The sequence below is a fragment of the Halichoeres trimaculatus genome, unplaced genomic scaffold, assembly GCF_033239565.1.
Source record: "Halichoeres trimaculatus isolate MK-OKI-2021-1 unplaced genomic scaffold, fHalTri1.1 fHalTri1_scaffold_4, whole genome shotgun sequence".
Taxonomy (NCBI): Eukaryota; Metazoa; Chordata; class Actinopteri; order Labriformes; family Labridae; genus Halichoeres; species Halichoeres trimaculatus.
In genome coordinates, this window is record NW_027437182.1 from 3,568,668 (window position 1) to 3,594,032 (window position 25,365).

A 25,365-nucleotide genomic window follows, 5' to 3' on the forward strand; every position below is an offset into this window, starting at 1 on the left:
TCTGATAGAACTGACCAATCAGAGCACAAAGTGCTGTGACGTTGCGAGGTTACTGGAGGTCATTCTCCAAACGGAGCGTTTCATCAAGATCTTCAGAATGGCCTAAACTGAGGATATTGAGAACACTATTGTGGGGCAATGAAGGAACTAAATGACTTGTACTGAGGGCAGAAATGCTTTACAGGCATCCTAGTGTGGCATAGTGAAAAGGAGAAACAAGCATGATATGTCCCCTTTAAATATGCTATGAAGAGGATCTGTTTTAATTGCACTCCCATGCCACTTTGTGGCTTGGAGTCTCATGCACAGTGTCGTAAATTACTTTTAAGCCACGTTTCCACCAAGCATTCGTCTCGGTATGGTGTGCATTTTGTTGCGTTTCCACTGACTTATCCCGGGACAGATCCTCAAATAACCGAGACGAGCCATCCCACTTTTTGGGACCCTTTCATATGGGTGCCAGAACCAATCCGCTCTCTGAAGGTGGAGCTACAACACTGCAGACCGTTGATTGGTCAAAAGAATCGTCACTTACCCCAACAGCTGCTGTATTTCTCCTGGTGGCACACTGACTTACTGTACTTACTGTGTCGCGTTTTTCTTCTTCATTGGATTTAATAGCGGGGTAAGCTGCCACGGCGTCACGCTATTGTTTAACAGCTGCAGCTTTCAGCATCTGGCTTACACGCCGCCCACCACGAGAGGGCACAGTTTTGCTGTGGAAACGCAAACGGGATCAGGCTTAACTGAACCAAACCATACTGAACCGAACTGGACTGCTTGGTGGAAACGCAGCTTTAGTGAGGCGTGCGTTTGTTTTAGTATCAAATGGAGATTGGATCATAACAAATTTTCTTTGTTCGAGTCAACTTTTTACTGGATACAACGTAACAAGGTAAGGTATCTATCAGTACAGTTACGTAGCGCTACAGTTTGAAATGTGACATCAAGCAGTCGGCTATATGTAGTGCTATCGGCAGCCTGGTGCTCCGACGTATCTGTAGGCTAACGTGACAACAAGTAAACATTAGTAGTTTGTTTATAGTTTAGTAGTTTGAACAGACCACTGCAGAATAACTGCTGACTGTGGGTTGGAATGAACCTTAGCATAAACAGTTTAGCTCCTGTGTTAGCCTTTAGCTCATGCTCTTTCTCTCGCTTATTTCTCTTTCTTCTGCTCTACTGTCTTTTTTCTGTCTGACACTGTCAGATACAAGAAAAATAACAAGAAAGAACAATGTTTTTCTGGACTGGTTAGGTGAATGTTGATCATATTAAGTCTCAAAAGACTTTTTCTACTGAAAATAAGACAAAAACACTTGATAAGATTTCAGTTTTTTCCAGTGTAGCTAATGGTTAAAGCCAAAACTCAAAGAAGCTACTGCATATACAGCTAGTTTAACCATCCCAGACTGAAATATGAGTTTCAGATGTTGCTGTTTGCAATCTGATCATCTTTCAAAATCTATAGTTTTCCTTTAAATGAGATTAAAATGCAGTCAATCTCATTTGTTGATTTTCCTTTTTCCTCCACACCTCCTGAGTTCTTCCTCCGGCCCTCAGCGATAAATCAAGAGTCTTCACCACAAACAGATTCCAGCTCCGTGCAGCAGATCCTCACATCTGCTCTGAGGCTGTGAAATGAAAAAGTGAAGCTGAAGGCTGAGTGTGAGATTCACCTCCGGGGCCTGACCACCTCAGAGAGACACTGGTGACATCACAGCCGCCCCGTGTCTAACCAGCTCCACATGTGAGGGTTTCTACGACTGCCGGTCAGCTGGCAGCCAATCAGAGCGGAGGAAACACTTCTCACATTGTCCTGGAGCTGCAGAGGCAGAAACCTGCACAGTGTGTCTGCTTTTCACGTTACAATGATCACTGTGCACATTTAACAAGTTAATCCAGAAGTTAGAGCTGAGAAAAAAAAATGCAAACACTGAAATCTTGCACATTTGTGATGCAACAAGTCTTCAAACTGCACTGCAAGTCATTTCTTCTCAATGCAACTTCATTCTTCATATGTTTCAGGGGCATTAGGCAACAAAAACTGCACATTAGACTTTTCAAACAGCCCAAGTATTTAGTGAAAATGCTGATTAAGTTCAGATTTTAAGTCTATTTACTAAAAATGAGCATAACTACGTCAAAGAGAGCGCTTTTTATTGGCTAAACATGGCCGCCAGATGCTGTTAAAAACTCCCGAAAAACTAAATATGAAGAGATTTTATTTGCCAGACGTCTTTTCTAAAGCTGAAGGGTCAGTTTTCTGTCTCTGGTGATGTTAACAAACTTTTAGAAGAATTTAGAAACTTATTTTTCTGAATTTCTGCATTTAAATATATTTTTTACAGTCAGAGAGAATAAACTGTTTTCTTTCTCAAACTCACGACAGGTTGGAGTTTATTGAAAATCTGTTTATACACTGACATGAGCAACAGATGTGTGTGTTTTTGTACGTAAAGAGGAAGTGAACACTGTTATCAAACACTTTTTTTTCATAAGGCACTTTGACTGAGTGAAGTTTAAAAGACAAAAAGAAGAAGAAGAAGATAACGTTTAGTTTGCCAGGAGAAAGTTGCTGTTGTTGGAACTTCCTCTCCTGATCTCTGTCACCAGGCTGTGGAGTTTCTCTGACAGCGCCACCTGGTGGAGGAGAGGCGCAGAGAAGAGAGTCTTACATAAAGTGAAGAAAGTAACATCTGAAGGATTGAGCTGCAGGTTTTGAATGCAGATGATGTGTGTGTGTGTGAAGCTCACCGTGTACGAGTCAGGGTCCTGCAGCCTCTTGTGTCGAGGGTGCAGAGTCTGGACCGAGCTCTGGACCTTTGCTCTAGTTTCTGCAGCGCTGCACAGAGGGTGTGTGACCTAGAAAGGGTGGGAGACACATTCATGAAGACGAAACTTCTGCTCAGAGGAATCCTGCAGACTTTTAGAGCTCTGCGTGGCTGGGATCCTCAACGGTTTCAAAGATGTTAGGATAAAGTTTGTAAACAAACCTGAACTCCCCTTTAAAACTAAATAAAGACGTAAAATCTTCTGTTTCTGATCAGGCACAGCACGATAACTGTGAATTTCCATCATAAAACTCTCACAGAATGTTCAACTTGCTGCTGGAATCTCTAAGGTTTCAAATTGAGGTTTGGTGGTGAGGATTTCATCCATAGCTCTTGTTTTGTGTTGGAAAAAAATATGTTGGATATGTTGAAGGCAAGGCAAGTTTATTTCTATAGCACATTTCAGCAATGCAATTCAAAGTGCTTTACAGGCAGAACAAATTATAGTAAACAATTAAAATTCAATTTAAAATGAGATTAATTAAAAAGATACAATAAAACAAACAAACAAACAAAAGATTAAAATGGATTTTAAAACAGATTTTAAAACAGATTTAAAAAAACAACAACAGATTTTAAGATAAAATTTGCAGTGCAAAATTAAAGACAAGATATTAAAATGATATTAAAATGATTTGTTAAAATGCTCTAATAAAAAGCAGCTGTAAAAAGGTGGGTCTTCAACTTGGATTTAAATGAGCTAAGAGTTTCAGCAGACCTAATATTTTCTGGCAGCTTGTTCCAGATATTTGGAGCATAGAAGCTGAATGCTGCCTCTCCATGTTTAGTTCTTACTCTGGGGACTGAAAGCAGACCAGACCTGATTGAAGGTTATTTTGATCAGCACTGTGTAAATTCACTGCAAACAGCCAAAAAACAAACAGGTAAAACCACTAACAGCTTTGTTTTAGAAAATATAAATATTTAGAAAAGAGACAAATAAAACAAACTCCAAACTATATTTAATGACTATTTAGGTAAAGTTTTCCCCTCTTCACAAACACATTGTTTTTCACACACTAATGTGCTCTCTTTGGAGCCCAAACAGGCACTAAAGAGCTCTTTTGAGGTCCTAAACACACACTAAAATCCATTTTTTGGAGCCAAAACCTGAGCTAAAATGCCCTCCTGGTTTGCAGACACACTAAAATTGCCCCCTCAGCTGGCTAAAACAAAATAAACTGCCCTTTGGGGTGGAAAAAAAAAGCGTGCTTGAGCACTCTCCTTTTTTTTCCGCGTCATTTTTTTTTTTACACACCACTGGTAATGTTGACCATTTTATATTTTCATCTTTAGATGCCCATGTCCTTCTGATGGCAGAATTGTCCTCTGAATTCCTCTTTTTTTGTAGGAAAAATGACAATCTGGATCGTGAATAACTTTTTCTCAGTTCAAAATCTGTGATGAAGCTTCTTCAGCTATAAACGTACCTGAGCTAATTTTTGGTGTATATGTCAAAGAGATGACATGAGAACGTTGACAGGGCAAGGAAGAGAAAGTTCCTCCTTTACACACACCTGGGTATCTGAGTCTGAATTTCTATCCATAGGCAGTCAAAATATAAAAACGGGGCAATGAAAATAAACTACATCAAAGAAACCTCTTTATTTTGGATCTGAACAGCTAACTTACCCATATTAAAGCGTCCAGGTCAAATGGCCCGCAACTAGGAGTGCACTGATCACAATTTTCTGGCCGATCACCGATAAAGCCTGACCTGCCAAGACCGATTTGGGCCTAGACCGATTTTTACTTTTAATTTTTTACAACTGACAGCATATACCTTCAATGTTCCAATCTTATTTTATTAAAAATCATTGAACAATACCTGTGAAAGAATCAAATCTTTATGTTTAACTTAAACAACCACTAAAGTGTCCTGAGTTTCAGGTCCCAGAGCAAAAAGCAACAATGTCTGGCTGTCAGACCTTACAGGAGGAATATAAAATACTTTAGTCAACATGAAAACAGAAATGGGTCAAATTGACCCTAACCATAATATAAGGGATTTATTAAGAAGTCCATCCTCACCTGTCCCTTGGTAAACGCCTCCTGACGCAGACAGCCAATCTGAGCCGGAGTGACTGAGACGGAGGAGTTCTCACACCCCAGAGGGAAACAGCTCAGAGGGACTCCAGCCTCTGGAGGAGACTCCTCAGCCAGACTCACCAGGTCCAGGAACGGATGACCTGCAGAGTTAAAACGACAAGATTAAAGCAGAAACAGGGAGCTGTGTTTTATAGATTAAAGGATTTTATTTAGAGTTGCACATCTTGCTCAATGACAGCTGGTATAGGCTCCAGCCACAGGATAAGTGGTAGAGAAAATGGATGGATAGACATCTTGAATTTCAGGAACCAGTGGTGTTTATATTTTACAGACAGGACTAAAAGGTTTGTGACAACTGTTGAAAAACTGAGGCTAAGAACAAGAGGATGTACTCAGCTCCCAGGTGAAGTGTGCTAAGAAGAGGCCCTGAACAATGACACCTCAGGTTTGCTTGTGGGACTCTTTGAGAGAGGCATGGGAGGTTTACCAGGATAAGACAAACTAACAAATTTTCTCTGGGCGCCTTCAGAGAAAGTCACTGATAAAGTTAATGAAAACTGACTGATGCTTTTGGTGCTTTGTGTGACTGTAAAGCAGATTTAAATCTCATATCCACAGTGTTGCCTCCTCACTCATGGTTACAAACACTGTCACAACAAAAATCAGCTCAGTGATCAAGGATCAGAGATCGGTGATCGGCCAATCCTTACATATGAAACTGACCTTATGAACCTAAAGTTTTTACTGTTTCACAGGTGTTGTTCAATAATTTTCAACAAAATAAGATTGGGACATTGAGGGTATACGCTGTCGGTTATAGAAAATAAAAAATAAAAAACGGTATCGGCAGGTCAGGCTTTTTAAAGATCGGTGATTGGCCAGAAAATAGTGATCGGTGCACCCATATTAGTAACCGTGAGTGAGGAGGGAAGGCAGTTGATAAGAGACCCTGCTATACATTGAAATTTTGTTCTCCAGGGGGCACAGGTTGTCTGAGCCCCACAGCACTGACTGGTGTTCTGTGCTCCATGGCACAAGGGTCTTGTACCTACTGACGTTTGCAGCATGTGCCTAATGGTTAATCTTTTAATACCGTATTTTCCGCACTACAAGGTGCTTCGGAGTATTTGAAAACTGTTTTCATATATAGGGCGCATCGCATTATAAGCCGCATAGAGTAGAAGCTACAGTAGTGGCTGGGGTTCTGTTATGCATCCACTAGATAGAGCTGCGCTAAAGGGAATGTCAACAAAACAGTTAGAAAGTCAGTCAAACTCAGGCTACATCCACATGGAGCCGCACATTTTCCAATCCAACTATTTTCTGTGCCGTTTTCCAAAAAAGTGCTCTGTAAAGACGAAGCCGTTTCTGCCGTCCGCAAAAGCCGTTTCCAGAGATCAGTTCAAATGCCAGACCTTTGGGGGCGCTGTATTGCTCTAACAATAAACAAGAGAAGAAGCCCGGGCCAGCCTGTGAGCTAATGTTAGCACTTAGCAGAATTCCTCTTTACAGGTTCGTACTGCTTACCGCTGTTTCACCGACGACGCCCCCTAACTATGGTAGCCATGATTAATCAATATTGATCCATATATAAGGTGGAATCAGATTATAAGGCGCAGTCGGCTTTTGAGAAAACTGAAGCCTTTTAGGTGCGCCTTGTAGTGCGGAAAAAATACAGTAAATGAAATTTTGGCTGGAATATTATGCTGTTTTGGCCAATTTTGAAATTAAGTGTAAAGAGAGGAACAGAGAACCTGTACTACTACTGAATGTTTAAAGGTACAGCAGGGTCTCATATCCACTGCGTCCCCTCCTCACTCACGGTAACAAAACAGAAACACAGAAACTAATGATTTTAAGTGGTGCTTACTGAAACAGTAACAAAAGTTAAATATACTCAGAAATAATCATTTTCAACACTGAAAACTCAGAAAGTTTTTATATCTTAATCTAGAGGAGTAATCTGAACTTTGGCGTTTACAGTGTATGGTGGGAAGATGGGGTTGCGGTTGCCATGTGGACTTTGTATGACCAAACAGACCTCTTCACAAAGCTGCTCAGCTGCCAACATGACTGCACCCTGAATAGGTGGGTAATAGGTTGAGTTTACTTCTAGGTTGATTCACCAAGTTAAAGGTTTCATTGCATGTTTAAAGTCTTATTCTGCTACCAAGTCACTTCAACAGAGACCTGAAAGGGAGTCAGATGTGAAAATGTATCTCCAGCCTGTCGTCCAAACATGGTCGCTCCTGGTCCGAAACAAAACGTGAACTCTTCAAATGTGCCAAAGAAAAAAAAAATTGAGTTTGTGACAAAGAAAGATTCCTCTCACCTTCAGCGTCCGTCAACCTGTAGACCGCTTTCCTCCCGGGGACGGTGCTCTTCTCTGGGTCCTCACTGATCTTCATCCTGGGCGTCCCCCTCACCTCCACCAGCTGACACAGGAAACATCACACCATGCATCTCTTGAAAGGGTAATAGAAGAGGAAGTTTGGATTGTTTCGTGAGCACATTACCTTATACACACATCCCAGTGAGGGCTGCTTGGTGCAGGTGACTAAATGTGTTCCTACACCGACCACGCCGATCTCATTCTCCTGAAACGGAAACAGAACAATCAGGAGGAGAATGTCTAACGAACGTTAAAGGACAGTGAAATGAGCTTCACATTGGTCGGTTTTTAAACCACCTTCTTGTTGAGCTCGGCCATGCTCTCCTCTGAGATGTTATTGGTGCCGACGATGATCAGAGAATCAAAGGCGGCGACGGAGAAACTGCAGAGAACAAAGTGTGAATCAAATGTTTCTGGAGTGAGGTTTTAAAGACGACGTGATGCACACACACACACGCAGCGCGGCACCTCACTCACTGCTCGCTGCAGAGTCTGAAGACGTGGTGGACGTCGATGGACTGCCTGCAGAGGTCCCCGCTGTCCAGACGGACTCCTACAGGCCGGTAGCCCAGCTCACACAGGGCCAGGGCCACGGCGCAGAAGTTCAACAAGCCGCTGCTGAAATGAGACGATGAGAATGAATGATGGAGTTTCAGTTATTTCACACAATTCTCAAATAAATAAAACAAACAGAGTCAGAGCGTCTGAATGTGCTGATGGGAAATAAGGCCACACCAGTGACATCTGCTGGTCAGATCCAAAAGGAGCTCATACTTCTAACCCATATTTACCACTTCACGCTGTAGCTGTCGACCACGGGGAGGAAGTTTTGAGGGTATGCGATGGCGTAAGATAAAAAGGCAGCCAGCTCGCCCTCGTGGATCTTCCCCGGCTGCGCCTTGAGGAGCTCGCACACACGACTCAACCAGCCCTTTGTCAGAGAGATGATGTCAACTGGATCAGGGTCCCCGTTCACGGCCACAAGAGTCTGAGAGGGAACGGGGAAACAAGTGGCCTGAGTCAAAACTGGACATGAGGATCTCAGATTTCAGAGTTTTCTTTTGTCTGATCTGTTTAAGGACCACTATAAATTAAGTTTGTAGGAGATAAGGTCAGTGATTTTTTTTTAAAATTTATATTTTTGTTATTTTCTACTGTGACTTCAATTTTAGAATTAAAAAAAAACTATGATTTCAAATCAAACCTCTGTATCTGACGAAGGACGCAATTTTGTAACTGTTTTTGAATTAGATGAGACCCTTTAGCTTATATTGCTGACAACCTTCATTCCTTATTTTTGTTTATTAGGATCCTCACACTCAGGGAAGGGCAGAATTTGATATTCTGCAAAAAAAATTGATATAATACAAAAATTGACCTCCAATACACCAAAAAGCGCTCTCTAGCGCCACCTAGGCACACTAAAACGGCTCTCAATGGCAGTAGAAATGTCTTAGAGAGATCAAAACAACATCAAAATGTTTGTCTCATTGAGACACGCAAATTGTATGCCAAAACCCCTGACCTGTCACAAACAGGAAGCCAGCAAATTGCCTTTCAATATAAAATTTGCCCAAATTTGGGGGCCTTAAACAAAAATGATCTACTCTGACGCCATAATTGGTATCCACTTAAAATTTGCTCAGATGACAGAGTGGACCCTGCTTTACAAAAGCTATGCGGGAATTTGTTGGTTCTCAAATGGTTTTCGATTGACGAGCCCTCAAAGTCAGTGAACCCCAAAGAAGCCCATTTAGCTACCCCCATTAGAATGAATGGGAGAGGAGGATCCAGTTCACATATGCTGCTGTATTTGGGCATCTAGACTAAAAAGTTATAAAGCCCATGTTAAAGAATAACCCTGAGCAGATTTTAAGAATAAGTTTGTATGTTACATAGATTTACTTTAATATAACAATCAAAATATAACTACTTTATTATTGTAACATTATGATTCTCATTTGTTCTTATCCTCTATTCCAAAGTTACATTTGAGCCTTTAAACAAAAAAGATTCAAGCCACCTTGAATAAAGTTGTACGGAGAAAAGGTCAGTGAGACATGTTAAAATTTCTAATGTTTTTATTTTTTTTCTGACATAAATTTTTGAATTAAAAAAATCAAATCCGCAGTTTGTCTCTGTATTTACATCAGATGACACCCTTTTCTTTATCTTGCTGACAACCTTTATTCCTTATTTTTGTTTATTAGGGTCCTCGCACTCAGGGAGTTCCCTGAAGGACACAATTCAATATTTAGCAAAAAGAAAAAAAATCAATATAATACAAGAATTGACCTCGTATATACTTATACAATTGTGTTCTCCAGCGCCACCTAGGCACACTAGAATGACTCTAGACAGGCAGTAGGAATGTCGGAGAGAGATCAAACCAACATCAAAATGTTTGTCTCATTGTCTCATTGAGAAGCACAAAATATGTGCTAACACCCTTGATCGAGCTCAAACAGGAAGGCAGCAATTTGCCTTTCATTATAAAATTTGCCCAAATTTTGGGACCTTGACCAAAAATGATCTACTCTGACGCCATAAATGGTATCGACTTGAAATTCACTCAGATGACAGAGTGAACCCTGCTCTACAAAAGCTATTCGGGAATTTGTTGTTTCTCAAATAGTTTTCAAATGACAAGCCCTCAAAGTCAGTGAACCCCAAAGAAGCCTGTTGAGCTCCCTCCATTACAATGAATGGGAGAGGAGGATCCAGCCTTACACAAGCTGCGGTATTTGGGCCACTAGACCAAATAGTAAAAGTTGTACAGCTTTCAAAATCACATGGGTGGATTCCTGACAAAATTTACAACAAAAATTTCTTATTTTTATAGCAATCTGGTCAAAAATGGGGCATCTACAAGGAGACCTTTTTAGAACTTCAGTCTCCTGAGAGGCATGAAGGGGCAGGTGGCAGTGCAAGGACCTGACCTTCGTACTTGTAGCTTTAATTGTATAAATTTTTTTGAGTTGTTTACAGACAAATTCTGATAACCTTTGGCCAGGTCGCTTTTGCAAAAGAGATTTTATATCACAATGAGCTTTAATCTGGTAAAATAAATACAATCAGGTATATCTAGAAGGAAGACTTATTATTGCAATTCTGTTATTCTGAGGGGAAAAAACCCTTAAACATTTCCGTTTTCAAAAAACAAAATTGTCAAATCTAAAAAGTTAAATGATGTTTTCATTTGTTGGACTGGATTCATTTCCTCTCACAGGCTTTCAGATGCCTTAATTCTAAAATAATGACCAACCCTTTGATAGGAAAACACAGTGAACATTCACTAAAAGGGATAAATTACTTCAAGACACATTATATGTCAGAAAATCTACCTGAAACACTGAATGTGCAGAGAAACAGTCACTCACTTGAGGCCAGACCTCCTCCAGGGAGGTGAAAGATGTGACATATGAGTGCGCCATGGTCCCTGCGACAGGGATCCCAAACAGGAAACCAGCCTGGACGTTACTGGTGAGATCAAACCCTGAGGGACAGATTGGAGGGTCAGAGTGTTGAATTTTCATATAGGAAAAAAAAAGGAGAATTATGTCAATTTGTTTTAGAAATTCATTTAGAAAACAGGAATAATGCTAATGTAGTCATGCATGTTTCTAAAATGTGAGAGACACACATGCATGAGAAAAATGTACAGAAAATGACCGATAGTAGTGACAGTAGATGGCTGTTTCACATGCTGCACACAGCCCTCACCTCCAATATATGTGTACCGGGAGGCGGTGAGGCCTCCATCTGGTCCCTGAGCCCTCCTGAGGCCCATCTCCAGCAGCTTCCTCCTGGGGCCGGCTGCCAGGCGGAAGCGGGCAGCGTTACTGCAAACCAGACTGAAGAGGGAGACGACAGAAACATGAACAGAGCGTTATCAAAAGGACATTTTGGTGCAAAGCATTGACGTGCAAAGATAAAATAGGACTACAGGGTCAAAACGGCTGCACGGTTTGTTCTTCAGTTATCTTAAAGAGTGACCCTGTAAACTGGAGACCTTCAGCTGAACATGTCAGTGGATCCAGTTTATAAATATAAATATGTTTAAAAGATGGTTGTTACCTGGCATAGTTAACCAGACACAGTAAACTGGTCTCCAGCAGCTGAACCACGGCCAAAGGTCCAGATACCTCCATCAGAGGAACCTGCAGACAGGGGGCACAAGTTAGCCCCTCTGAATCCCTGCATGAACACTGCAGACTGACAGAAACATGGGTGGTGTTGCAGTTTTAGCAAAAACAGGAACATGTTTGTTTCTCATGTTAAAGTAGGCTTGTTATAATAAACATGGACCCTGATGGGAAACCCTCATTTTTTCTGGGAAAGCCTCAAGTGGACCCTCAAGGAACTGCAGCATATTGACCTGAACCATTCACTTTGATGCCACTCATGAAGGTGACTTTTGACCCTCACCCTGGCGAACACCACAGTGCCCTCTGGAACGGATCGGAGCGTGACGCCTGAGCAGTCCAGCTCCCGCAGGAACTTGAAGAAGGCCGGGTCGGTGTTTGGAGGCAGCACGGAGCGCAGGAAGTCCACATCTGGATCCAGAGAAACACAACATGAACACAACAGCTGAGACGGAGTCAGAGAGAGCAACAACAGAGGGCATCCCTCATGTTACAGCACATGTGCTCTTACACAAGCAGCACATGTGCTCCATGTGCCCCCCCCCCCCACCCTCAGGTCCTTTCACAACACACCAACACTCAGCTCAGAGAAGAGCTAAATCTCATAACTCCACAGCTAATCTAATCTTCCAGCAGACTCCAACGACGGGACTGTGCCAAAGTTTACATCTTTGAGTGTGGACATTAAAGCTCCACAACTGGTGGAAAGAAACTCAATGAGGTGTGTTCTGGTATTTACAAGACACAAGAGCTCACTGAACAAAAACAAACATAAATCACTGCTTTGACAAATCTAAATTTGTTAGATTTAGCTTAATATAGCAACATCTACATCATGAATTCATTATTAAAGCAATAACATTACATATTTAACCATTTCGCGTGTTGATCATTATTTTGAACTGAATGCCTTATTTAGAAATAATGTGACCTTATATTCCAATAAATTTAACAGCTTTTAAAGTTAGGGTCTACAGGATTTTCCAAAAAGTAAAATTTCAATTTTTATAGGACTAATTCTGCTCAATTGTCTCCTATAGGCCTCTGTATATGTGTGTCAGTGTCTGTGTCTGCCTTGAACCCCTTCCTCAGCCTGTATATTGATGTTTTGGTTGTTTTGGTTGTTTTGGGATGTTTCTAGGTGGAGAGTAAGCGTGGTTAACTCAGCCAATCATAGTGTGCCCAGTGCGCAAGTGACTTAACATGTTGGTTAGTGAGTGGATGAAGCTAGCCTAAGCGGCTACGACAGCGTACGTAGCACAGTGGAAGAAAAACACAACCACAGTGAGGAAACCCCAAACAGATAAAGCTTTTTCCAAAACGAGAATGAAGCTTGGCTTGACTTTTACCCACTTTCAGGAACTTTTAGAGCAGCACAGGATGAAGAGCAAAGCAAGTTAGCTTTCTGCTAAACAAGTATGTGTCACATACCCATGATTAGCTTGTGCTAACATCAGGGCTGAGCCGATATGCTTTTCTCCCGGTTTGATTCTTTTACAATTTTTGGGGTGCTGATTCGATTTAAACTGAGAATCTTTAATCGATACCATTTTTGAGATTTTTAGTTTACTTTCAAAAGCAAAACAAAACCCCAATCACACAACAATTAGCTAAGATTATACGGGACCACAAACTCCTTAAATGGTCACCTCTACAAAATCTGTCTGAATGGGTTTGACATGTTTAACCCAGTTGGTCCACAGTTAAAAGAAAACTTATTCTTGAATACGTAAACGAAGAGTAATTCTTGACACAGCATCAATATTACTTACAGTTTTAATCCACTCCTGTATTGTGAGGAGTTCAGGAAGCAACCAGTGTCCAGTGATTTTTTTACAGACAGAGGTCAATATGCAAAAACGTGTATATCTGTTCTTAACTGAAAATAGAAATTTTCTAAGAAATAAAGTGACAAATTGTGGAGATATGCTATGGAAGCCCTAAAAGACCATGAATTTATAAAATAAATTTTCTCAGTTTTCTCCAGATAACAAGTTAATAAAAGTTTTTTTTCTCAAGATTTTGACTTAATTTTCTCATTATCTCGAGGAGATAAAGAGAAAATAAGGTCAAGCTCTCAAGACAACTAAGCTTCTATTTCCCAAGATAATGAGAAAATTAAGTCGAGAGCTCAAGAAAACCAAGCCTTGTTTTCTCAAGATAACAAGAAAAATTAGTTGCAACTTGAGAAAAAAAAGCTTGCACTGTCTAGATAATGAGAAAAATAAGTTGCTTTCTCCAGATAACAAGCTTCTAGGAATAACAAGCAAATTAGGTCGCGATCTCTGGGAAATAAAAGTTTTCTCAAGATAAAACAAAAAAGAGTCAAGATCTAAACAAGGAAACAAGAAAAATATATCACAACTTAAGAAAACGAGCTATTTTTTCTCTAGATAACAAGAAAATTAAGTTGAGATTTCAAGAGAGCGAGCTTTGTTTTTTCAAGATAATGAGAAGATTAAGTCAAGATCTCGAGTAAACAAGCTCCATTTTCCCAAGATAACCAGAAAATCAATTCAAGATCTCAAAAAATTAAGTTTTGTTTTCTCAAGATAATGAGAACAATAAGTTTAGATCTCAAGAAAATGAAGCTTATTTTTATTGTTATCTCGAGAAAACTAAGAAAATATGTTTTATAAAATCATGGCCTTTTAGGGCTTCCGTAGAATGCCTATTTCAAAAATGGATTTTAATGTTTTATGAAACTCTGATCTAAATTTAACTTTAAAACACATTAAATATGAAGTTTATTTAATTTTTGACTGACAAACATTTTTTGCTTTGCATATTTAGATCAAGCAAACAAAATTGCATGAATAAAACTGCGTGATGAAATTCAGCAAAGTGCCAGGTACAGCTTAAACCACTGCTTTCATAATATACCAGCCTCATTGATCCAACATTTCTGTGGAGTTGTAGATGCAGCTACAATCTTGACTCTGTCCCAAATCTCTGACTGACATTTGTCCAACTCTTAATCGATCTGAATCACTGTAGCTCAGTTGCTCTGTTTTAATTTGAAGCAGAGCTTGTTACAAAACCCCCTGACAGACCGCCTGCTGCCACATGCGCACAGGAAAAGTTTCTATGAACTTTCCTGGAAGGAGTGTGAGTGTGAGTGTGTGTGCCACGTTTCTTTTGTGTTTTTCTTGCAACACATGAAAGATTACACGTAAACCTGCTGTGCTTAAGTTTACAGTTAAAGCACTCCAGCACTCCTCTGGTATTCACGTTTTCCCATTGAGACCCTCACACGGGCTGGTATTGCGCAACCACACTGGTATGCGTAAAAGGAGTTAGGGGGAGGGACGCAGAGTCACGCTGACTTGATAAAAAATAGCGCTGTCATTCATTAAATTTGGAGGTTTGTAAATGAAAATTAAGAGGATGATGAGAAGTTTGTCCTCACCTTCATCTGTGAAGCGGAAGCTGCGCAGGAACAGCAGACAGTCGTGCAGCCCGGCGAACAGGGAGAAGCCGCCGCCGAACGGGTTGTCCCTGAAGAAGAGCTCGAACACGGCGGGCTCCTGGTGCCGGCCGGCCCGCCAGTACGCGTACGCCATGGTGAACTGGTACAGGTCCGTGAGCAGCGGAGGGACCCGCTCCCGGATAGAGCGCTCCATAGCCCCGCATGTGTCACCGCTCGGCGCTGCCATGCTGCCACAGCCCAGGCTCCAGGTTCACTGATGCTGGGATCTCTGGGACTTGCAGTTCCTGGAAGCCTCCGCTGACTCCTTCACCGACTGAGGCAGCGACTGACAGAGGACTCTACAAATACCCAACAGGCAGGGCAAGGCACGATGCGCTGTGGAAATCCCACTGTTCCAGTTTCACTTGGCATTTTCACACAAACAAATACTTCATGAGATGACTCAGAGGTTGGCATTCAGGCCTGTTCATGTGGAGTCAGGCAGTCACTCAAGAATCATGTTTCTCTTTCATGGAGTCCTCAGAAGCCCTGAGAGGAGATCAGCTGTGCAGAAACACTCAAAGGCTTCACAAACACAGAGACCCCGCTGTTAAACTACTATAAGAGCTAGTTTTAAAGCTTGAGCATTACCCAGGAATTTCATTTGTATTGATTTTAGTCCATAAAAACGCTTTGATTTATTTGGTTTTATGAAAAAGCCTCATAAATACTAGGGCCAATTCCACCCCTTCCAAAAAATAAAATAAAATAAAATAAAATCAAAAAATTAATTAATTAATTAAAAAAAATTAAGAAAATTAAATAAATTAAATAGTCGATATTATAAAGTAAAAAAGTCATAATTATAAGATAAAAAATATTTATGAGATGAAAAAAATCACAATAAGTGATAAAAAGTCATAACTATGAGATAAAACAGTGTAAAATTTTGAGATAAAAATATAAAAAGTCATAATCTTGAGATAAAAAAAGCCGAAATTATAAAATAAAAATTCACAACTATGGGATTTAAAAAAAAACGTAAAAAAACCCCAAAACATCACAATTTTAGGAAAAATCCAAGAAAATGAGTTAAGAAGTCAAAACTATAAGATAAAAAGTCAAATTACAAGATAAAAATACTTGATGACACAAAAAAAAATCAAAATCATGGGATAAATTGTTTTTTTAATTATGAGGGAAAAAAATCAAAGCAATAAAAAGCACTAATTTTGAGATTTTTTTGTTAATATTTTAACCGCCAGAAATAGACTTCCAAACAAATAGTCTTTTTTATTAATTTAAAATGATAACAATAACAACAACAGTTATAATAATATGATTACAACAACAACGATAATAATAATAATAATAATAAAATTAAAATGAAATAAAAATTATTAAAAACAAAAACAGTGTTTTTTATTAATTTAAAATAATAATAACAACAATATTAATAATGATAATAAAAATAAAAATTAACAAAATAATAATGTATAATATTTATAATAATAATAATAATTATTATTATTTATTTTTTGTTATTTATTATTATTATTATTAAAATGAAATAAAAAATTCTTTAAAAAAATATTAAAAAGAAAAACAAATACAGTCTTGTTTGTGACTGAGTTTATTTACTGACTGATTTGTCCACAAAGAGATACGACATTTCAGTGTTAGAAGACAGCAGATGAGATATCAGTCCAAAACCACTTTTATAGAGATACAAGATGCACCTCTTTGTCCACAAGGGGCGCCAAACTCAACAATAACTGGAAGTTCATCTCAGGGGAGTAAAGACAGAGGCATTTGATAATCAAATCATTTTATTTCAAACCTGCACACCACATGGAGATATTAGAGACCTCCAAGAGCAAATCTAGATGAAAAGTTTTGTTTCCAGAATGAATCTGAGCAAAAAAAAAGACAAAACATCCACACCAACCAGTTTTGGTTGACAGGAAACCTTTAATCGTCTAAATAATATCATAGATGTTTTCTCTTGTTTCCTCTTTGTCTTGAAATTTCTCCTCCTCTTCTGCTTTAGATGCACTGCCCCCGTGGTCCCACCACTCTTCACCAAAGTCTGATCCAAATCTACCGCTGAGATGGACCGTTCTGTGGTTGTGTTCAAGAGCAGCATGCAGACGCTGTCAATCGTTTCAATTCAACACATATGAGCTGTTCTTTTCCTTTTTTGTATTCGCAAACCAAGAAACACTAGCTAAATTACTTGTGGCACATACAGTTTTGTATATGAATGGGTGTTATTGTACATGCACACACATCTGTGGGACTGTGACTCCTCACAAATTTTTGTTGCATGTACATTTCAGCATTTAGACTCCAACTCACAGTGGATCATGGTGATAGATTTGTCATACTCAGAGTACAAGGGAAAAACACCTGACCTTAATATCTGATTAATCTTTCAGACTGATTTCCTGTCTCTCCAGCCTTTGGTCTGCAACTCCAGAATCATAAATATAGTCAAGAGGACAAAGCTTGGCTTGAAGAGTCTTCACATAAGCATTCAAAAGAACCGCTATCACTGATGAAACTGAATGTTCTGGATCATTAGCACAGGCTTCCAGCAGAATCAGTCATGTTGTTAGCAGGTAATTATCGCTTCCTACAGCAGGTATTTAAAAATCAAAAGTCGAACTGATCTATTTATCCCAGTTCTCCCTGCTGTCCACTGTTTTCCACAGCAGGGAGGCATCCTGCCAGCTCATTGCTCAGTTTGTGCTTCTGCCCTCCCCACAGAAAATGTGTCGGCTCTCCTGATTGGCCCTGCTCGGAATCATAAACAAAAAAGGGGCTGAGTTCAATGGCCAGTGCCGACCTGACCAGGCCGACTCTGCCTCCCTGTTCGGAGCAGGGATGGTAGACTCGTCCTGTGACAGGATGCATGTACAGAGCGTCCGGTCGGAACGGGGCGGTCAGCTTTTCTGCACCGCCGCAGAACGACAGCAGCTCCTGGTCTGGATTCTGCAGCAGGTGTGTGAAGACTACAGGACGGTCATCGCAGCGCAGGAAGTTCCTCTCCCTGCCACACAGGGAAAGGAAGGGGAAGTCCTCCTCGTAACGACCACTTTGGTTTGAACGCAGGCGACTGAAGAAGAAGACCAGGAACTTTTTATCTGGTGAAAAAAAAAACAGGCAGGGATGATACTGTGTTAAAGCTAATGTCTACAAACCTTCCTAGTCTGAAACATTAAGAAAATATCAGATAAAGGTTATTTTTCCAGCTGTTTTAGAGATGGTAGATGTATTATTTTTTACCTTTAAAGCAGGTGACAAAGTTCTTCACTTTGGTATCATCCAGGAAAAGCTGTAAACCACACATACACACACCAACATGTCAGAACAGGTGACTTTAGTGTCAATGACGTAGTCCTGGTCGTGTCAGTATGAATACTCACCTGTCCTTGGTGGTCGATGTAGTAGAAGTATTCCCGGATTCGTGGTTCGGGACTCTGACCCTGGATGTATGAAGCGGTGGTTCTGGAGGCTGTGTATCCGGGGGGCAGGCAGCGGAGAGCGGTCAGGGCTCTGCCGGTGAGAGCAGCGGTCCGGAGGAGCAGCATGACGGAACAGGAGCACAGAAATCTGATATGTTCCGGAATAAACACGAAAACAAAGAGAAAGACTGGTGTCAATCTCTTTTTAGGTTTAATTTACTGACGAGACGCAAGTTTTCACCTCATCTTTATGTGTGTTACGACCTGGAGGAAGTAAACAGTCTACTTCTTCTTTGGTTATTTTAGCGGTTGGCAAACAGCATCTGGGTGCATTACCGCCACCTACTGGTATGGAATGTTCCAAAGCCACAAAATCTGCTTCACTTCACAATAAAGACCAAAAAAGTGTATACAATTCTATACGCAGAAAAAACAAACAGAGAATAAATATCAAAGCAAGGAGTTTTTGTGTACATGTGATGACTAAGTTTTTTTTTTTTCTAATTTTCAATAAATTGGAAAAATATTTAAAAAAAAATGATGTATCTTAATTTTTTTAAATTTGCAAAATGTTAAAATTTCAAAATTTGCAAGAATTTCATACATTTTCAAAAAGATTCAAAAATTGTTTTAACAAAAATCTGCTTAATTTTAAAAAAGTATAAAAAATACAAAAAGATGCAGAAATAAAAAAAATGAAATTAGCAAAAATAATTAAAAACTTGCAAAATCTAAAAAGAAATTGAATTTTTATTTTTATTAAAAAAAAGTCAAAAAATGCTTATAGAAAAAAATCCAAAAAAATGTTTAAACTATGCAAAAAAAAAAAAAAAAACCTTTGAACATTTAAGAAATTAAAAAAAAATGCAAAAATTAAAAAAAAAAGTTCAAGGTTGCAGACCCCTGCACTACACTCTACAGAACATAAAACAATTCAAATATCATTTTTTTGATAAAAAGGTAAGTAAACCGTTGACACACCATTCACTTTTAAAATTCTGGCACCTAGTAGACACTGTTAGTACTTTTCTGATAATTTTTACAATATAGATTCTCTTCTGCATTCTTCACACATTACGAAATGAAAGGTACTCACATGCTAGATTTCATCTTATATCTGTGACTTTAATGTCTCAATGTTTTATGATAGTATGACTCAGAATGGACAATAGATTGTGATGCTTTTTTAAACTGTCAGCTTAAAGGACTTGTGCTTCTTGTGATTTATATTTATTTCCTGTAAAATTGTGTCTTGTCAGAAATTCATTGTGGTTCTTCACTTTCTTTTGTGACTTTTTTTTCATACAGAAAGTGTTTAAAATGGAAACAAAGAGTAAAATACTGCAGATATTCACAAGCAAAAAGAAACCAGAATAATGACAGGGTTTCTTACATACTCAAGTCACATTGAAGCTCAGAATAAGCAGGTTTGCATATACAAAGATGGATGGAAAGGGTTAAAGAGACAAATAAAGCTGAAGAAGTACAACAAACTCTAATATATACTGAAAAACCACATCTTGTTTTTGATTCTCTGTTAGTTTCCCAGCTGACTGCATTATGTCACAGGCCTTGAAGAAATTGGTGCAATAAAATTGCCAGCAGCCTACATACTGTATAATAACTTAAAATTTATGATAGTGTACTCCCAGTAGACAGCAATACTGTTGAGGGAGCACAACAGAGCTCTTCAGGGGACTGAATGTAAATGTCTTGGCTGATAAAAGAAGCACATAAACAACAACATTCCTCTGCTATAACACAGCAACAGACAGACAAACAGACACAGAGACAGACAGTCCTCATGATGACAGGCCAACACCCCCTAAAACAAGAAGACTATAAACAGAGGCTTCTTTGGCCTCACAGATGGGACTGGCAACAGACAAAGCAGCTGATTCAGATGAGCTGGCAATGACTTGATCTTCATCCAAAAACTAAACTCATTCAGTGGTTTGTGGAGCTCCAGCTGTGACCCACATCCACCTGCCCTCAACCTGAGTGCGTGTCTTCCGCCTTCTTCCTGCTCCTCCTTCAGGTGGGGTGGAGCTGTTTGTACCTGGACGGTGAAACACAGCAGAAAGAGGAATTCGAGGATTAAAATGGCTTTATAGAGGAATTTTATCGGCTTTTATCGAGTTATAACTACGGTAAGTTCATTTCTGACGGTTCACACTGCGCATGTCAGAGCTACTTTAGCGTTTTTAGCTTGAGTTAACGACTTTCACCTGCTGACTCAATACAAAGTCCTCGTCTTTCACTCTTATCTCTCGTTTTACCACAACTAACCCGCTCTAAGGATTACTGACCAGAAGTTTAGACACCTAACGTTTTTAAAAATATACTTTTTGGTTAGTTTTTCTTCATCTGTAGTCTTTGTGGCTGATATTTAAGCTAGCAAACTACAATTTAAACGTTAGGTTCGACGTTCTGACGTAATCGTACGTCAACGCCAGTTTTCTTCCAGAAATCTTATTTTACCTTTTGTTTTAGGATTAGATAATTTAATCCGGACCTTTAATTTAACTCTGTACGCAATTTCAATTCTTTTAGTGGGAGAAATACTTTTTATATTTTGTTCAAAGGTCATTTTGTTTTTTTTATTGTGACGTTAGGTGACGTTATGAGCCAACCGCCCCGTTCAAACCGGGGACACCGGGAGAGAAATGGAGACCACCGACACTACCGGGACTCTCATGATGACAGGCGATCTTCACCTGACAGGTGTGGTATTACAGAAACATAATAAAATAAACCAATAAATTATTATTATTTATTTTAATTCACTTTCCATTATGTTAAATGTAAAATAAAGAAAACAAAGGTCCCAATAAAAAATATTTCTCATCTAATATATTGAAGTACAACAAAGTCAAGTACTCTTCTTTAAGTTTTCCAAATACAAAGTGTCATAAAAAGAAAAAAATAACATCAACGGACTCAAAAGGTAAGGCTTTAAAATTTGTGAAAAATCAGTCAGTCATCAAAAAAAAAAAAAAAAAAAAAAAAAAGAAAAAGAAAAAAATCCTAAAAAAAACCCCCCAAAAACGAATTGAATTGGAAACTTTTTCTTCGGTCAACCCATCCTAAAATTTCATAATTTTAAGTGATAAATAATGTTTAAAAAATTAACCCTTGATCACTAAAACACACGTCTGCTGAAAAACCCAGGGAAACACGTCTACCTTTGATGACATCGGTAAGCGGCCTGAAGCTGCCCAGAAACCCATAAAACTCAGACTAACACAACATAAAGAAAATCATGTCAATACATTTGTTTGGGTGAAAATTAGCTGGTGATAGTGTTCCAGGGTTAAATACATAACAGAATAAAAAAAAGAAAGCTTGTAAACTTGTCTGCAACTTTGTCCAAGTTCACTAAAATCACAAATTTATTAATAAAAAGAACTGCGGCCCAACATGTCTGACTCCATTCTGTTCAACTTAAACCCACTCGGTGAGATCATTTCTTTAAACTTCAGCTCTTTTTGTGATTTAAGCAAGAGAAGTAGCAAATCTAATCTCCTTTTTCTCCATCTGAGTCTAGAGAAAGCTCTTCATGTTTGTTGAAAACTTCCCCAGTTTCATGCATGTCTGCCCCCATCCTAGGTCTTCCTCCCGACCCCCGTATTACCCCCGAGAAGACGACCGCCCTCCAAAGCATCACTCTCGGGACTCCCCACCTCGAGTGGAGCACCATGACTCCAAATGCACCAACATCTGCTCCAGGAGAGGTGAGTCTGGATCAGAGAGGACGAATCTGGGTCAAACCAAATGAAATATCTCTCAGCGGGAGCCGCAGCGTCACAGTTTCAGTCTCCCTGCAGCTCAGTTCCTCCTGCTGCCATAACTGGACAGACCGGTTCTCCTGTGTATACAGGCCTCTCAGAGTGGAGGTTCTGTTAAAGACTAATCACAGGCCTTTGGGCATTTGATATGCCTGGTTTGACAATGGTTAGTCCTCTGTGAAGGTTGTTGAGTTAATTGTTTCGAGCTTTATGATGGTCAGGACACAGGAAAATAGATGTTTATAGTCAAAGCTCAGGTGTCTGCAGCCTGTACTTTTATATTTGACTCAGCTCAGCTGGATTCAAGTCATTCAGGAGCCACAAAATCTACTTTATCTTCACAAAAAAGAATATACAGTGCATATAAATATATAAATTATAAAATCTAAAATGGAAAATCATCTAAACAAGAAGCTATTTGAATTTATAAGTTGAACTTGTGATGTCTCGTTTTTTGGTTTTTTTTTTTTTTTAATTTAATGTAACCACAACAATAAAGAAAAATGTAAAATTTAGAAAATGTGCAAAAATTAAAAAAATAAATAAATAAAAAAAACAAAAATTTTTGGAAAAAAAGACAGTTAAAAAATCTGCAAATATTTTGAAAATAATATTTGATCAATTTGCAAAAATTGTAAAAAAAAAAAGTTTAGAAATATCAAAATACTTTTTTTGAAAATTTGCAAAAAAAGAAAAATTTTTGTAAATTTTCTTGAAATTTTAAAAAAATTATTGAAATAAATGAAATATCAAAAATTTACAAAAAATATATTTTTTGGATAAAAAATTTGCAAATTTGAAAAATTTTGAAATCGTTAAATCTCCCAAAGTTTTAAAGAATTTCGAAAAAATCCTAAATTCGCAAAAAAAATGATATATAAATTTCTGCAAGAATACTTGAATTTGATATCATATTTCAATAAGGAAGGTCTTTTTGTAGATGTAGTTATCTTCCCAGGGCTGTAAAACTTGAGGTTAGCCACAGGTGCATGGAAAGTTGGTGGGCTGTTGATGTTGTAGGAGGTGAAGTAGAGCAGTGGCAGGCTTTATTGACAGATGGGATGAAGATTTAGTTCAACTAAACATTAACGCAAGATGTTACTTTGATTTAATGTCTGTAATCATTAATACCCTCTGCAAGATAAATTAAAGCTACAAGGAGCCACAGCAAAGGAGTCAAAGAGCAGCAGGTTGAAGACCCTCGGTCTAGCTCCTGGAAACCATGATTCCTCTCTTTTAGTTCGGTCTTATTGCTGTTGTGATTTATTTGGATTATGTCTCTGTTTGCAGACAGAACATTTGATAACGTGACCTTGAGCCCAGATGTTTTTTTCTTTTGGACTTAGATTCAAGCTTCACACCATCCTATCAAGAATGTCGTCTGAACACTAAGAGCTTGTTCTTTTTAAACTTAAATATCATTTTTAAGTCTCCCTGCGCGTGTCTGTTCCCTTCAGGCATCGTGCTGATCTGTGCCGTCCTGACTAACGCCCTCGTCCTGATCTGTGTGGTCGCGGCTCAGATGGTGACATCAGGCATGTCCTCCATGGGTGGGCTCGGCGGCTTCGACATCAACACCAACTTCAACCTGCAGGGCACCGAGCTGCAGAAAGTACGAGAACTGGACATGCAGTACAGCCAGATGAGGGCGCCGGGCATCTACGGCGGCCTCGCCTTCAGCCTGACGCTCGGCGTCCTCTCGCTGCTGTTTGTGGTGGCAGGAAGCAAACCGCCCCACCTCATGTCCAAAAAGCTTTTATACGGCGCTCTGGTGTTCCAGGCGGTGGGCGCAGTGGCGTACGTCGTGGCTGTGGGGCTCTATCTGCACTTCATCATCAGGGTCAACTCCACCGACGTGTGTCAGCAGCGTGAGAGGATATACGCACGCAACGGCTACTCGTGGATGAACTGTGACGTAAGCGGGGCGGATGCAGCCGTGGCGCTGTTCGGGCTCATCACGGCCATCCTGTACGCCGTCGGCACAGTGCTCACCATCAAGACCATCAAAGGGGTGAGGCGCTACCAGCAGGAGAGGAAACGCAGGGAGGTGGAGAGGCAGCAAGCCAGAGGCCAGCCTCAGAGAGCCCCGCTGAGGGCTGAGACCACCTCTGTGTGAGGGGGGCCGACAGAGCCGTTTCACTAAGACACTGAAAAGATGGAAATGACTCTAAACTAACCTGCTCTGGAGTTTACACTCACAGTAATCACGTTAAACTTTTGTTATAATCCTTTTCCAAAAGCAGGGAGCCTTCATTTTCCAGTAGCACAAAGCTTTGATGACTTTTAATTCAGGAATGAATCATCTGCATCTTTTGGGGCTGGTGCTCAGGACAGAATCCGTCCTCAAAAGATGCTTGAACAACCTCTTTTCACACCTTTTGATGCAGAAAAGCAGAGACTCCACTCTCGTCAAACTGGTCCAGGACCCTGACACGAGCTGTGACACCCTGCAGGGAGGACAACGTGTCTCATCCTGCTTTTGTTTGCTGGAGGATTCCTCAGATATCTGCATGTGAGGTTTAGAAAATGCTCAGTCATCTTAAGCTTTGACCATTTCAGCTGTGTTTTTGTTCAGTTCCACCATGACGTCCTGTTTTTTTGGATGCTACACAAACTGTTTTGCAGCAGTCAACGTTGAGCTTTAAGAACACAAGACTCCAAAAACCTTCTGATTCTCACACATGTAGAGTGTGTTTACAGCAATGAGATCAAAAAATCACTCTGAGGCATTTCAGGGTCTTTCTTTTTCTTGTCATCCTTTGTCTAGACCAAGGGTCTGAAACCTGTGGCTCCTTGTAGCTACAGAAGAATATCATTCAAATAAAGATTTTTTTATTTTTCTTACAGAGGGTTTTGATGATTCAAGACACTGACACTAAATAAAATCCTGCGTTAACATTTAGTTGATCTAAATCTTCTTCATCCCAACTGTCAATGTGCTAGCTTAATACATGCTAGATATGTGGCAAAACATAAGCAAACAACAAAAAATTAGTTAGCAAAATTATCAATATATGATAGCATATTTAAGTTTTTTTTTATTTTTGAAATATGTGCAAGTGTATTGAAGTTCTTTTTTTTTCAAGTTCTGCAAAATTTTCGAAATTGCAAAATGTTTATACATTTTTGAAATTTTTGAAATCACAAAAATGTAGGGAGTTTTGGCTATTTTTGTAAATTATAAAGGTTCTTGCAATTTTTTGCAATATGTTGAAGTTTAAAAAAAATAGATTTTTTTGCAAATTTTTTATTTTCTTTATTTTTATTTAATTTGAAAATTC

At 39.4% G+C, this 25,365-nt stretch overlaps 3 protein-coding genes across 4 annotated transcripts; 1 reads left to right on the top strand and 2 right to left on the bottom strand.

Moving 5' to 3' along the window:
• Positions 1 to 1,706: 1,706 nt before the first annotated feature.
• Positions 1,707 to 15,417, bottom strand: naprt (nicotinate phosphoribosyltransferase). 2 transcript variants are annotated; one of them, XM_074667696.1, is made up of 13 exons: positions 14,830 to 15,417; positions 11,704 to 11,831; positions 11,353 to 11,435; positions 10,999 to 11,129; positions 10,656 to 10,771; positions 8,067 to 8,263; positions 7,753 to 7,890; positions 7,573 to 7,657; positions 7,400 to 7,480; positions 7,216 to 7,318; positions 4,866 to 5,023; positions 2,758 to 2,865; positions 1,707 to 2,643 (listed from the first exon to the last, which is right to left on the bottom strand). In XM_074667696.1, exons 1-13 carry the CDS (start codon positions 15,074 to 15,076, stop codon positions 2,557 to 2,559), a joined length of 1,662 nt encoding a protein of 553 aa, XP_074523797.1. In that variant the 5' UTR covers positions 15,077 to 15,417; the 3' UTR covers positions 1,707 to 2,556. The 2 variants fall into 2 exon arrangements, with proteins under 2 accessions (XP_074523797.1, XP_074523796.1); XM_074667695.1 differs by having other exon boundaries at positions 1,734 to 2,643; positions 7,753 to 7,893; positions 14,830 to 15,416.
• A 1,076-nt stretch (positions 15,418 to 16,493) lies between these two features.
• On the bottom strand, positions 16,494 to 18,611 carry cunh8orf82 (chromosome unknown C8orf82 homolog). The gene is made up of 3 exons (XM_074668381.1): positions 18,258 to 18,611; positions 18,118 to 18,166; positions 16,494 to 17,975 (listed from the first exon to the last, which is right to left on the bottom strand). The coding sequence occupies exons 1-3, from the start codon at positions 18,420 to 18,422 to the stop codon at positions 17,506 to 17,508; spliced, it is 684 nt and encodes a 227-aa protein (XP_074524482.1). The 5' UTR covers positions 18,423 to 18,611; the 3' UTR covers positions 16,494 to 17,505.
• A 1,573-nt stretch (positions 18,612 to 20,184) lies between these two features.
• On the top strand, positions 20,185 to 25,063 carry LOC141788698 (MARVEL domain-containing protein 3). Its single transcript, XM_074667697.1, has 4 exons — positions 20,185 to 20,446; positions 20,912 to 21,020; positions 21,906 to 22,030; positions 23,542 to 25,063. The coding sequence occupies exons 2-4, from the start codon at positions 20,920 to 20,922 to the stop codon at positions 24,198 to 24,200; spliced, it is 885 nt and encodes a 294-aa protein (XP_074523798.1). The 5' UTR covers positions 20,185 to 20,446; positions 20,912 to 20,919; the 3' UTR covers positions 24,201 to 25,063.
• Positions 25,064 to 25,365: the final 302 nt, after the last annotated feature.

Excerpts from the sequence above, each read along its gene's own strand:
- cunh8orf82 (XM_074668381.1), bottom strand. The coding sequence starts at position 18,422 with ATGCTGCTCCTCCGGACCGCTGCTCTCACCGGCAGAGCCCTGACCGCT. Across the intron at positions 18,167-18,257 it reads ACATCGACCACCAAGGACAG|CTTTTCCTGGATGATACCAA; the intron begins GTGAGTATTCAT and ends TGTGGTTTACAG. Across the intron at positions 17,976-18,117 it reads CTTTGTCACCTGCTTTAAAG|ATAAAAAGTTCCTGGTCTTC; the intron begins GTAAAAAATAAT and ends TTTTTTCACCAG.
- naprt (XM_074667695.1), bottom strand. The coding sequence starts at position 15,076 with ATGGCAGCGCCGAGCGGTGACACATGCGGGGCTATGGAGCGCTCTATC. Across the intron at positions 7,481-7,572 it reads TGGCCGAGCTCAACAAGAAG|GAGAATGAGATCGGCGTGGT; the intron begins GTGGTTTAAAAA and ends TTTCCGTTTCAG. Across the intron at positions 7,319-7,399 it reads CACTGGGATGTGTGTATAAG|CTGGTGGAGGTGAGGGGGAC; the intron begins GTAATGTGCTCA and ends TTCCTGTGTCAG.
- LOC141788698 (XM_074667697.1), top strand. The coding sequence starts at position 20,920 with ATGAGCCAACCGCCCCGTTCAAACCGGGGACACCGGGAGAGAAATGGA. Across the intron at positions 21,021-21,905 it reads AGGCGATCTTCACCTGACAG|GTCTTCCTCCCGACCCCCGT; the intron begins GTGTGGTATTAC and ends CCCCCATCCTAG. Across the intron at positions 22,031-23,541 it reads CAACATCTGCTCCAGGAGAG|GCATCGTGCTGATCTGTGCC; the intron begins GTGAGTCTGGAT and ends TGTTCCCTTCAG.